At 38.1% G+C, this 14,844-nt stretch overlaps 1 protein-coding gene across 2 annotated transcripts in view; it reads right to left on the bottom strand.

Annotated features, from left to right (window-relative positions):
* Positions 1–1,567: 1,567 nt before the first annotated feature.
* The window catches only part of LOC139697881 (uncharacterized), a 252,970-nt gene continuing 239,693 nt past the window's right edge, over positions 1,568–14,844 (bottom strand). For both annotated transcript variants that reach the window (XM_071596742.1, XM_071596743.1), the window contains one exon: positions 1,568–4,918. In XM_071596742.1, coding sequence (XP_071452843.1) covers positions 3,476–4,819 — 1,344 coding nt within the window. In that variant the 5' untranslated portion in view covers positions 4,820–4,918 and the 3' untranslated portion in view covers positions 1,568–3,475. The remainder of the gene's footprint in view (positions 4,919–14,844) is intronic.

Genomic DNA, 14,844 nt, shown 5'->3' with positions numbered 1-14,844 from the left:
CTTCAAGGTGTAGGTTTGTATTTCATCATTTTTTCTGCTTGCAGACTATCACTAAATATATCCCATAAATCGATTACAATTTTAATCCAATTAACTCGCAAAATTAGAGCCGCTGAAGTTCGGCGTTTGTCTTCTGAAATGACTCACGTATGCTGGTTTGATGGTCGCACTTAATTTTCTAGTTGGGTTTCAACATTGCACACAAACTCGACCAAAAAAAATTTTTGCATATGAGCCTTAAAAAAAACACTTAAAAATTTATCCAGCGATTTTCTCGTCTCAAGTAACCACCAAAATTAAAAATTTCTACTCAAAGGATTGATGATGTTAATAAATTATTTGAAACTAAAAACAATATCAAATATGACGAAAGAATCTTGATATTATTCAAACCTCAACAATGAAAAAAAACTTCATCAGAGAAGCATTTTATACCAATGGTACAATTGTAAAGTTTTGGAAATTCTTGGAACCATTCAGACAATCCTAATATTTTTTTGTCCCTCCTTCTAGTTTACATTAATCTGGCCTAAGGTTAAAATTAAAAGGTTCTTCTTCACTGGAAGATATCTTAAGTTCTTTAATAACAAAAAAATGTGTTTTGAAGCATAGGTGAGAGAAATATAAATTATCATATTAAGTCACCTCCCTCTCTGAACGAACTACAACCTTGATGTGGTGTAAGGGTTAGTTCGTTATCATATTCCCTAGAAATCTAAGTTCAAACTTATATACCGTAGTGCATATGCCAATAGTTAATATAATCCACATTGTTTGAATTTCTTTGCAAAACTGTATTGTGACTCAAAGTTAAGAAAAGCTTAATTTTTAATGTTGCATACCCGGCGTGTAATCATCTCCCACCACCAATCCTGAGGCTTGTGGTTACCGGGTAGAGAGATTTTGCCAGGCATTCGTAATTAACATTGAATTCGAAAAAAAACGGACTGATGACTTTAAAATCATCTCTTAAAGACATATTAGATAATGAATTCCACAATAGCAGTTTATCGAAAAAAATACCTTTTTAAAGTTAACATTTAAAGAAATAATCCAAGACTATCAAATTTAGCAGCCGCTGTAAACAATGTAGAAAATGTCTTCCCAACTGTCGGCATGAATAATAACATACATTGGTAAATGATATAATAGCTAGAGAAAAAATGCGAGCTTAATTTTCGTTCCTCATCGAAGTGAATGAACTGAAATCTTCATACTGAGTCACACATGTATTGCGATCTACATACGATATGTGTGGGAAAAGAATTTTTTACCAAAATATTACTTTGTACACACATTGTCTCCTGCTGAACAGGACGCTTCTTGGCCCTCAGTGACCTTAAAAGCCAAACATTACTTATTAGTGTACGCGTAAATGGTGTATGTACACCTGTATACATACAAAAACTATATAGTTAGCTAGTTTAATTAGTGTAGCTAATTTAATGATAAATATTACCACCTCCTGTAAAAATTTTGCACACATTCAAAAGATGTATACCTATAAGGAATGGAAAAATGAAAGCCCAATAGAGAAAAACAACATTTATGAAAAAAATATCACAGTACAAACACTTGAATATGGTTGACAAAAACAAAATACAAGGTTTTTCTTATATTTGAACCGCACTAGGAATATAACTAATAAAAAGAATTAGTTTCAATGCGTTTCATTAAAACGAACAGTTTTTTCCCCTGGCACGCATTTTACCACAAAAATTTTAAAAATTACCACAAATTATTATAAAGTTTCTTCATTTTTCTACCCGGATGAGTTGTTCAGTAACCAACCTGAACATAGAATATATCATGATAGCGAATTAGGAACATTCTATGATAAATTGACGTAACATAATCATTGAATGCATTCATGAAGGATAAAATTAACAAATAAAAATATTATGGGCAAGAATACATTCACAACTTGAATGTGTAAAACAAAAAAATTCAGTTTTTTTTTTAAATCACCTATTAACACTTAACATTTCTATTATTCAAGTTAATCGGTTGAACGACCAGCCTTCAAAGCAAAAGAATAATTTCAACTTAAAAATTCTTCAGAGATTAAAGTGCTTAAATAACAATGCAACAATTTCAGAGTGTAAAAATCTTTCGCCTTGACTAGGAATCCCAGTCAAGGCGAATGATTTTTACACTCTGAAATTCTTGCATTGAAATGCACATTAGCGGATACCTCCGTTAAAAGTTACTGTTGCGGCATCTCCTGCAGTTTCTTTGGAATTTGCTTAAATAACCATGAACTACAAGATCAAAATCTTTGGCAATTAATAAGGAACGACAGTATTAGTCTCTAAACATTTACATCATATGACCAAATACCCTTTTATGGACCTAAGACTAGAAGACTATTGAAGCCAACGGGACTAGAAAGGCTTCTTAAATAAACATATGTGTACGATATTAATGCAATGTAAATATCCTGCATATAACCTCACAAAGCATAACTACAGTCACAAGTGGAGAAATTACTACGGTTATGAACCATGCATGATCATATTATTATAATAAATGGTTACCATCATCTAAAGAAATGGATAATTTGGCCTATGATTTATTAGATATGTGCATGAAACACGTTTGTCGCCAGCAATCATTTTTCGTGCCCATTTTTTATTTTGAATCTTCACATCCAACTCATTAATTTTGCTATTGAAACATAATCGTGTGCTGTGCTTTTCGAATTTTATCCATTGAGAAATCCACATTTCAGTTAACAAGGACTGAATTTTGTTGTTCTCCAAGAAAACCACTAGTGTCATAAAGCATAGAGCATTTTTATACGAAAACTTTCTTCAAACTGCTTCTGTCATTCATACAACTTGAAAAATAATGCTGAATTAAAAAACTTAAATGTGATTTCAATACAAAAAGATTGCCAAAAAAGTATAACGAATGGAAGTAAAATGTTCTCTGATATGTAAAAACGGGCTAAAAGGTAAGGGGAAATAATTTTTCCCAGGTTTCTCTATCTGAAGCCACATGCATCTGAATATTATTTGCCAAAAGTAAAGTGTCTCATTTATAAATATCAAAGCGCGCCAATTATTGAATATATATTAATTTAAATAGCATTTTTTATCACAAAATGACCAGAAAGTACTATAGCACTACATAGATATATGAACACATAAAAAAACATAACAAAATTACTTTTAACTACGTAAGAACGCACCAACGAAGCTGCCATACCCATATGGCATGCCTCTAGTGAATGCGCTTTCAACATTAACAGCAAGAACACGCCAATTCTCTAAGCACTCATGGGAGATGCTTCGCTTTTCATAAAATCGGACGTGCAAAGAGTAGTTTATGTGGACATCATATAGTTGTGTAGCCAATATTTATTGACTAGCGACACACGCGTGCGCGACTGATCACGACGAGAAAAGAAGAAATCGGCCCATAATTATAAGAAGGCCGAACAAAAACAGAAAAAACTATGAGAAGCTACTTCTTACTTCCACATGGCATTCAAGACCGCCATTAGGTAAAGATAGTCATTCTCCTGAAGCCTTTGCAGATGCTCGAGGGAGGCGTTCCGTGCTCCCTTCAGCGCAACAGACAGCATCTTGTTGTAGTAACGCCTAACCCTGTCGAATCGCATGAAGAATCGAAATATTAACTTGTGCACGAGGAACAGGAGCTTCTCCCTCCAACCCATCGCCGCGTATAGACGAGGCATCGGGATCTTCAGTACGTCACACAGGTACGACAGACTGACCGCAAATGTGTTCCCTGGCACGTAATACCTTATGCCCGCCACGAGGCACCTGTACATGTGCTCCCATTCCTCATTCACCTCCAGGAGGTTCGGCTTGACCCACCTCTCGATCAATTCCGAGCACCTCGCCCTCGTCTCCTCCAGCGTTCCAGAGCAGAAGTTGTAACGATCTTCTATCCCGAGAAGTTTGCCCAGGGCCCGCCAGAGGTGGACGAATGATTCCAGATCCTCCTCAGTGGACGAGTGCATGCCAAATTTCTTCGGGTGCATCACCACCAGGCCCATGAAACCAAACTGCGTGACGGAGAGATCCATCTGGTTGATGTATACGACTCCCTGCTCAGATTTACGACTGAGGGATGAGAGCTCGGCAAAGGGACAACCCTCGGGAGCCCGTCCTATCCCGGAATCCTCGAAGTCAAGTCTAATACTCCGGGTCATTGGGCACTGGAGCAGCCGTCCCTCGAGGGTGACCTGGGAAGAGATCTCTTGGGGAGAAGCGGTGTTCATTTTCTTCGCCACGACCGCATGGAGTGAGCGGACCTCAGCCATCTGCCGCTGTGCCTCGCTCCCGGATTCCCAGGGGTCGCTGTGATACCAGCTACAGACGCGGAGCACGGTTCTCAGGTACCTCTGGTAGGAGGTGAACGGGGTGCTCGACTTCCTCGTGTATATTAGCGGTTCCAGACTACCCCTGAGGGAGAAGAGGATAGCCAACGAGAGCATCTCAGCGTACACGAGACCGAACACGTTTTCCACCGCAAACTGTCGACCCCTACGAATTTTTTCCTTATCCAACCATTCTGGAACGGAGTCGATGGGAACATTTGTGTCCAATGGCACTTCTGCGCCTTCCAATAGGATCTGAAGCCATTCAGGGAGATCGGGGCATTCCCTCTTCTTCTTAATTTCTCCGGTTGCGCTTGATTCCGCGTTCGGAGTCTGATCACGGACGTCTCCTGCGGGAGAATCGTCGGGAGTTTCCCCTCTGCGGCGGATGAGTGGAGAATTTTCATAGCCAAGCTCTTCCCAACCGTCCGAATCCTCGATGGTCTTATCTTCATCTGCTTCCTCCATCTCGAAGGCACCTGTACCTCAGCTGTCTACAGTTGATATTTACGAGCTCCCTGCCTTAAACGCCTTGTCTATTGCGAGATTGCCATCTTGAATTTGCACCTGCGAATAGGAAAAAAAAGAAGATTCAGCACATCATACGCCTCGTCAATCCGGGATGTATATATGGAATAACTAAAATCATGGATAAGAAATCATTAATGGTTACTAATTTAAACCATCATATTAAAGTTTGCGTAAATTACGAATGGATAGAATTGTAAATTGTTTTAAATTTTCCACTAAAATAAGTCATGTGGTATTTGTAAAAATAAAATATCCTTCCGAATGTATGCTGAAATGGAATGGAAAATTCCAGGGCTTGCAAAAGTAGACGGATAGTATTTTATGAGTTTGAATGGTGGGAATTATTTCTAAAATATAGACAGGAATGGAGCATATGGATGCCTACCCCAATTGCTTCCGTAAAATTATTTATTATTATTTCCGGTAGGATGAAAATTAGTTATACTCGAATAATCTGGGAGAAATATTTACATCGAGAGAGCATTCTGAATTCTTCCTTTCGAGCTCCCTTCTGTCAAAAGGAAAAATGAACAGAAAGAAAGGACATTCGAACAGTTAAGAATTCATACGTGTAATTAGTATCTACGACGTTTTTGAAAATTTATTTAAGTGTATGCCAACAGGGAACATTTTCTTTCTCTTCCAAACTATGCTCAATACTGTTTCTGTCAGGCATTGTTCAAGCAAAGAATTATGCATACATCGGTCATGATAAAGTTTTATGGGGAAAGTTAATATTTCACGGTCAATGATACATAGATACTGATAACACGTTGATGGCAGAATAGTTTATATCTATAAGGAGTTTACTGAGAGCAACTGGCCCACTCAGCGTAAAAAGTAATTGCAATACGCAATCTGGCATATACTTCTTACAACAAAACATATTGGGCAGAAAAAAAACAGGGAAAAACGTATAATATATCTAGGGACATCTTAGGACTCTCATCCCGTGTATAGCAAAGGAGGCTCAGATTAGCCACATGATGTACCCTGTCGGATTCAATGTTAAAATGGTTAATCGGAATGTTAAAAGATTAATTTAGGCTAGATCTATTCCGAAACAAATTAAACGCAAAAATAACCGTCCAAAACTAAAATATAATTCAATAAATAAATGGCTTTATTTGATAAGGGTAATTTTAACATTATTTTCTATAAAATCATTTTGTAATTGGAAACGTTATCAATTTGAATCAATTAATTAGATAGCGTCCCAAAAAAATATCCCCAGCGTTAAAAATAACATCCTTGTCCTAAGTGATATACCGAGATGTACGTAGTGGTAATGATTAACTGCGGGGTACACACATGACATGAAGTGGACTCTGTAAAAGTTTTGGCGAAAAGCAGAAAAATAATTTTTAAATTCCTGCAAAGAGCCTGAGCTTATACTGTCTCACATTTATTCTATTGTATCTTGCAAAGTAGGTACATATAACAATTCCAATACCGTTCGACGCTAAAAAAATGACTTATGAACATCATAATCGTCTTGAGGACTAAGACGAAACAGGCATACGAAGGATAAGCACCGCTTCGGGTTAGATTAATTCTCCACAAGTACACATCGTCTTGGCGTCCCTTCCAAACAGTAAAAATCGAGTTGATGAGCATGTCCTGTCGTCGCATTTATTTACCCTTAAACGTACATCTGCTCCTCAAGCCAAATGCCACGGATGTGAAATTGGTAAAAAAAAGCGGCACTTTCACTCAAGTGCGAAGAAATCATAGATCCAAGGTCTATGATTCCTATGCTTACAGGAACCGGTCCCTGGGTTGACATCAAGAACTCACGGAGATCGAGAGAGAAGTTCAACCAACAGATTTTATCCCCCTGCTTTAACCTCGACATCCGGAAATTAAAGCCCATACGACCAGCCATTGTGTCCCGAGCGCCTTGGTCCTGCGGGTCCGCGGGGGAAGGGGAGGTGTGCGCCCATCCAGGCATCTAACCCGCCTATGCATTCCTTCCGCTCGCGCGCATCTGCATACAATGGGACACCAAAGTCTCCTTTGACGCGACCAGCACTTCCGATGTACTCACCGCCGTGCAATATGGATCGAGCCGTCTCCTCCATTCGTAATAAACACGTCATGCGGGTTCGTAGGACTCGCTCAGGCTCCTCGAATTCATCGACGATATTCGCTTGGATATACAATTCCGGAAACGATAAATGCCCACGAGACAGAAAGACTTATTGTGTATTGAACTAGGCAAAAATGCGTGGTTTTTTCGCCTGCATCGGCTAGGGCATGATTGTTCGCCTTCATGTATTATGCAATCATGTATGAAATTCGAATTTTGAAATTCGCATTCGCATAAAATGTATGACAATAGTAATTGAGAAAATAGTGATATGCGATCATTGAAATATACTACCACTATCTTCACTAGAGCTCACAAAGTCAAGAGGCCAAGAGATATGTAGAGGTAAATTAAAGGCAGCCCTAATGTCGTCAAAACTATTTTTTTTAACTAACCCAAGATGGTGACGAAACCGGTTGTAGGTGGATTAAAAATTTTATCTGAGGAATTTTTGTTTACTTTTCAACTAACTTCGCTGTTAATGCGCTATCATCACCTTTCGGAGTCAAAGTTTGAAAATGGTTTAATTTCAAGAATGAAACGAGTTTGCACCCATGATGTCCCATGAAAAAGACTTCAGAGTTTCAAGGCCATGCATTTCAATAAACACTATATCATGCGCTATAGCGTAAGGAAGGGATTTAATAATGTTACGTCAGGGATTAAAATCATTTCTTTTAGTTGAGCATAAATGTTAGACTTCTCATTTTAGTCTTTTAGAGGGCTCGGAAGTAGAGATCGTATAAACATGCCATTCTGTAACCAAACACACTATGGATTAGGACTAAGGAAATCTCTGCAGTGCATAAAACCCATGAAACTAGATAGGCTCTCTCGAAGTTAAAAGCTTCTGTCTAGCGATAGATTAAACATCGACAGGCACAACCTTTAAGTTCAGAACGATATTTATTCGAGATGAAATCCTTTCGATTACATTCACAAGATGTACATGGGCCCAGGAGGGGGGGGGGGGGGTTGAGGATAAAGGAGAGAATCGGGGAACCCACCCCCAAAAATTTTCGTTGCACCCATAAATTTCAGTGAGAACGCTATGATTTATTTTGTTAACCCAACCCTTTAATCACCTACCAAGAATATGTGCTGGAAAGAAAATGACATCGCTATAAATGGAACTGAGGGTAAGAGAGGGCAATGATTAGTGAGGAAGCTTCGTTGTTCTTACGCCCACTTTAGATTTCAACCTGCTGACGCACATGGACGCGCGAACTTAAATTTCACGAGCACTTATTCTAATTACTTCGAATTCCTCTAAGGAGAAACTCTCTAACGGATTCTAGTATGCCTATTCCTTTTCACACACCACGCAGCAATTATAATAACGGGATACGAGACCTCTCGTATTTTACTAAGAAAGCATTAAGTTTATTCGGGGTGGAGTTTTAATTTTGAAGTTACGGCATGAAATGAGGTAAAATATGTTTGTTAACGCAGCCCTTAAAATGTTCGCAGGGAACAAACTAGCATGCAAAAAAAACTTTAGATTCCCCCCCCCCCCAAGAACAGAGAGAGAATTTTCATTTTATGACTCACTCTTGGCAAGCTGATCAGAGGAAATGACGAAATTCTAACTCAAACTCCTTCCGAAACACGATGGGAACAAATTCTTAAGCGTAAGCCTTGTCGACTCAACAACTACTTTGAAAACTGTACGGAAAGTTAAACAAGACGTATCTTCCCTAACTCTCTCTCTCGTCTAATACATGGTTTCACGCAATTTCCTGTTTTAATCCATTTGATGGCGAGGCGTAGTCAGAGATTGAAGGGTAACTTCGAAATAGGCCTAACGCGACAACGGTTGAAAGATGGAGGGATCAGAAGATTGGCGCTGTATAACGCATCGGAGTATCTTTCCTCATAGAAGCCAAGCTCAAAAGGTTTCTCATACAAACTGGCGCTAAAGAGAAGGGGAAGGTGCTGCTGAATTATTAACGTGAGCGGTTGCACAGAAGAGAAGTTCTTCGACATTATGCTCGCACAAACTTTTTGCTCTTGAAACGCCGTATTTTCCCGATGGCACGATGAGGAATTAGACATACGCTTGACATGAACGAGATTGATTACTAGTATCACAGAGAAGCTGCTAAAGGATAAGGTACTTTTATTCTTGGAAAAATTCGGCTTCCATTTGTATAACAGTTCGCCAAACTTAAATATTTCCTGATGAACGTATCCGGAAGAAAGCAGTCTCTCTGGCATTTATTAAAGACACCACTCTTGTCAAGTGGAAAGCAAGAGGGAAATGTTAGCACGCATTTCGACAACATTAGCTTTCGTTGGTTAAAACATCCTCATTTTATCAAGTTTAATCGTACCTAGCATGAAAATACCCTGCGCAAATAACTTCAACAAATGGAATTCTTCGATTCCAACTTGCTCGAGATTGTGAATATTCATCGTTTAAAAAGAATGGGAAAAAATTATTTCACAATTTTATTTTCAAATTCGTTCATAAAATTGCATGAAATAAAGCAACTGTCACTGAGTGCTTCACCGCGAATACAGCAATGAGCCCCATCAATAATCAGTTTGATAGATGAGGGAGGAGCTTATCTCATACGGAGCCCGATCTCGAAATAAGTCGAATGGGCTTCAAATTGACCTATTCAGGGTAGTATGAGGGTTGATAGTTCCCTTCCTTCTTCCACCTGCGGTTTCCCGAGGAAGTTTTGGTATCCAGGACATCGCACAGCTCGGGTCAACGTCCACACCTTAACAACACGCCGCAAACCGCCGGAAGAGCGTGTCGAGGAGGGTATATGTGTATATATATATATATATATATATATATATATATATATATATATATATATATATACATATATACACACACACAATATATATATATATATACATACATACATATATATACACTATATATATAAGTATATATATGTATATATATATATATACACACACAATATATATATATATATATATTTGTGCACCTATGCACTCATAATAAATATATGATTGTAAATGTATACAGTAATTCGTACACTTACAAATGCACATGCCTATCTATTACCCAATAATTGATATGTTCGAGTGAAGGTGTTAAATTTAAATTTTTGGAATTAAAATGTAGGAGTCGCCCGGAATGGTTTTTTTTCTTTAAGTATACTGCAATCCACCACTAGGGTATGTGGCAGGGGGTGAATACACACCAGATTAATTTTGATCCCAATATTTTTAATCCATACCGCTGTCGGACTACGTTATTCTGATCTCTTATCGTTCGTGGAAAAATGACATTTTTACTATGCATGACATCTTTTTAAGTATATTAAAAAATTACATCTTTCATCTATTTCGATGTCACGTGTTAAGGTACACAATTCATACCTTTTGTAATACTTTCAATTGTTACGACTGTGTATGAGGAACAAGTACTTGAATCTGTCTGTTGTGGCATCTATCTCTCTTATTTTATCGTAGTGGTCCAATCGCCCATTTAAATTTCGATCGAAAAATCGATCAAAATGAACCATTCTTCAATTAAATATTTCCAGCCTCCCTTCTCTGCGTCCAGCATTCTCTTCCGGTTTCGTCACAGAAATAATAAGAAAACCTTGAAAATAAAACTAGAGTCTTCACACAAGAGCCATTGTTAACGAAACAGTCAAAGGAAAGAGATAAAAATGAGGTCAGTGATTCATCACGCCATACATTTCTCTCAGTGACAATGCCGATATTAAAGCACGAGTGAGAAAGAACGTAGTTAATTTGACCCCAGAAGCAAAGAGATCACCAAAAGACCCAATATTTATCTCACGTTATATTTCACTCACACATCATATGCCTTGCTTTTCCTCGCTTTACTTTCTCTCTCTCAATATATATATATATATATATATATATATATATATATATATATATATATATATATAGATTGTACGGAAAAACTCATACGAGCGGCACAATAATGGGCTGACACAACATAACACAAATAGAAAAGAATAGACACATATAAAAGAACACTTACAAGGTAAATTGTTCGAGTTTTCGGCCCTCTCAGGGGCCTTCTTCAAGAGAGACTCTTGAAGAAGGCCCCTGAGAGGGCCGAAAGCTCGAACAATTTACCGTGTAAGTGTTCTTTTATATGTGTCTATTCTTTTCTATTTGTGTTATGTTGTGTCAGCCCATTATATATATATATATATATATATATATATATATATATATATATATATATATATATATATATATATATATATATATATATATATATATATATCCGCAGCACGGAGTACGTGCAAGCAAACAAAACAGATAACTTTTAATTACAAGACATTGGTGCAGGAGAAAAATAAATGCAACATCATAGTAATGGATTTAGTTCAGTGGATAGAAGAAAATTTGCTGCGGTCATTCGCAAAGGAAAACGCTAACAGAATGATTAAGGAAGATCCTCGATTACCTGCTCAATGGAATGCACAGTTTTTGGATTTACTTCAAAAAAATTCCATCATGAAGAAAAAAATAACCAGTTCTACTGAATAAGGGTTTGACATGACGACCTACAGGAACCTGTATGTTCTGATACTATACCAGAAAATGTCAAACTGTTGTAATTATAAGAGTTCATTAAGTGAGAAGGACAAACTATTTTTAAATTTTTTTCTTCAATTGCTACATAATGTCAGACGTAAAATAAACCATATATAAACATGGAAACAGGCTAACGGGTGATAGAATTGAAGGCAACGTCAAGTCAACACAATGAGTGATGAATACTAAACAGAGCAGAGTCACCTGGATAGTTAATTGTTGAATATTCAAATAAGTTGAGATAAAATCCGGCTCTAATGTCACCGGAATTATTCCATGACGATTCTGCTATTGAAACATCATTTATCTAGTTCCTTCCGTTTTTATTAATCGGTAGAAATACTTAGTAATTTTAAAATATTTAAACTGGAAAAAATTAAAATTTGGAATAGCTGTCATACGCACATTTCAGGCAAACTTCGTGACTTTGAAATTTAATGTAAATTAAATATTGTTGGTATTACCTTCAGTTGAAAAGGCTTTTATGTACCCATGAATAACCCAATTCTTACTTAAAAACAAATTTTCGAAAATACCTAATGAATCCTCCATTTTAAATCACTCCTGAAATAATGGATTTCGTCCTTTGGGAGCATCGCCGAAAATGTTCGCCGAATTTCTCAGCGCCATTTCTCTAGCTCACGGACAACTTTTCACATGCATAAGTAAATTTGGTGAATCGACTTCAGCTTTTCCTTCCTCATGCAAAGCAACGCAATTACACCTCTTTCACAATATCCTAGTAAGCACATAGTCAGCGTAAATTCATTCACAAGGATGAAGGGTGGAGAGAAACCCGGCGTCGGCATTAGCCTACTCTTTACGAAAGGCGCCAAGGGGTCCGCAGCTTAACGTCCCATCCGACGGACGTCGTATTCACTCAAAGTGCCCTCCACAAAGCACCTCAAGTAGGGATCGAGATACCACTGAAAAATATTCAACACCGCCGGGATTCAAACCCGGGTCCTCTAGGTGGGAAGGCCAGTACGATAGCCACCGCACCAATCCCGATCCCCCAAAGAGTCATTCATATATACACTTTTACTAAACATATTTCGTTTTAGCATCTGCATTTAATCATCCTTACGTTATATCGGGCAAGCTACAATGGGAGCGTATCGCATGGGGTATGAAGTCGTTCTCACATTAGGTCACCTTCCTTCAATATGCAATTGTGTACAAATAAGAGGACTCCGCAATAATGATGACAGATTAGTGTAGCTTGTTTATTTCAGTTATCGCGACGCTTAACCTTGGTTTTTGATGCGTTCCGAATGATACGGTGCAAGAAAGCCCATTGAAATCGTATCAGTGCTGGAGTATATTTCTCTTATTTTATCTGCATGGATTGATCTCCCGACTAAGTACGAGTTATAAAAAGATGTAATTACGTATCTTGTGGCCATACGAATCTTCAGCACCATTCTTACTCTCTCTGAGTGACAAAGAAGTTGAGTCGAGAAGATGCTCTCGCATCTTTTTTTGAACTTCCTTCCTACATCTACATCTACATAATACCCCGCAAGCCGCCGCAAGGGCGTGTGGCGGGGGGTGTTAGGTCACCAACCGTAAAAAAGAAAAATACCACATGCAAAAAAACAACACGGAAAATTACACCCACAGCAGCGCACACACTCATGCAAAAATCCCTTCATCCAATACTCATGCAAACACATATACCGCAAAACAACTAAAAAACTGCACCCCATGATGCAGCACGAAAGCCATCCTACAACACGGAAGCCAGGACACAACAAGCAAGAAATTGAAACATCACTACCACATGAAAATGCACCACGAAACACTCTACCCCCAAAGAGTCTCTAAAAGGAAGGGAATGCGACCCAACGTTGCAGGTAGCAGGAATTTACCCCCGCGGAGAGGGACGAGGGATTGAAAGGGAAACTTAAAAACAGATGAACAGAACATGAATGAGGTCATTCGGAAAGAATGGGTTATTATAGCAAAACACATAAGGTTAGTGGAAGAGCATGCATTTAAATACAACTAATTATTTTTTAGACGCTGAGGGTGGCAAGTGGATTTTTGCTATCTATAACCCCGCAGTTGCTATCCCGTATTGTCCGTGGGAAGAAGGATTCCTTGAGTCGGCTAGTTCTGGCATCTATTTCCCGAATTTTATATGCATGATCCAAGCGACTAATGTATGTAGGAGTACGAATAATTTGCGAGACCTCGGTGCTGAAACATGCGGATCTAAATTTATTTAATAATTTCAATCTTGCATTGAATCGTCTCTCAGCCAATGATTCCCACCCCAAATCCATGAGCATTTCGGTGACGCTTTGCGTTTTATCGTAGGAATTTTTTACAAAACGGGCTGCCCGGCGTTGAACCTTCTCAATTTCCCGAATGAGACCTTTTTCACTCGGATCCCACACGCTGCATGCGTATTCTAAATAAGGCCTTACAAGAGCGTGGTAACAACGTTCCTTGACCTTCGAGTCACTTTTGCCGACAATGCGTCTAATGAATCCCAATTTTTTATATGCTTGACCGCAGACTTTATGTATGTGAGTCCCCCAAGTTAAGTCTTTTGTGAATGTGACACCTAGGTATTTTACCGTATCAACTACTGCCAGGTCACCTCCAGCTAATTTGTAAGCAAATCCCGTTGATCTTTTAAAGAAATTTACGTTTTTTTCCTAGATAATAAAGGGAAGAATTCTAATTTTCCACTAGATATATAGTGGAAATTTATTACTATATTTTTCTTTATCATGTTCAAATTCCACCACATCACGCCTGAAACTACTCAATTTCCTCCCAAAGCTTGAAAAATTCATCCGCATCATTCTCACCTTTCATTTCCAACATGCATTGACGATTTTAATTTGCTGTTTCTAGGATTCCTAATTTTCATTTTACAATAGTTGGAAATAAAGGAATGCCCCGCATATGCCTTCGCTCTCTGCCGTCATAACATGGAGCATGCAAATGATCATCCCTCTGAGCTATCATTTAACATGTATCTATACCCACACATATATAGTGTATTATAGTACCATGAATCGCTTTCAAACCATTGTAGAGTCTTAATTCTCCATTTTCTATTTGAATGATGTCACATTGTAATTCCTACACAATTCTAGAAACCTATGTAGGCTTTTTGCTGTAACACGAACATCAGACATGAGGCACCTATATTAGAAAAATATGCGGGTCACCCCCTTAAAAGGTCTATACTGTAGATTAGATTAGACAGGTGTCAGATAATGCAGATTAAATGAAATTGGAGAGAGAGGTGTCACTCCGTTTCAGTTAGGTAAAATTTGGAACATGC

The sequence above is a fragment of the Hetaerina americana genome, unplaced genomic scaffold, assembly GCF_022747635.1.
Source record: "Hetaerina americana unplaced genomic scaffold, ioHetAmer1.1.p SCAF_8, whole genome shotgun sequence".
In the NCBI taxonomy this organism is placed as follows: Eukaryota; Metazoa; Arthropoda; class Insecta; order Odonata; family Calopterygidae; genus Hetaerina; species Hetaerina americana.
This window is presented reverse-complemented; position numbering and strand designations above follow the sequence as displayed.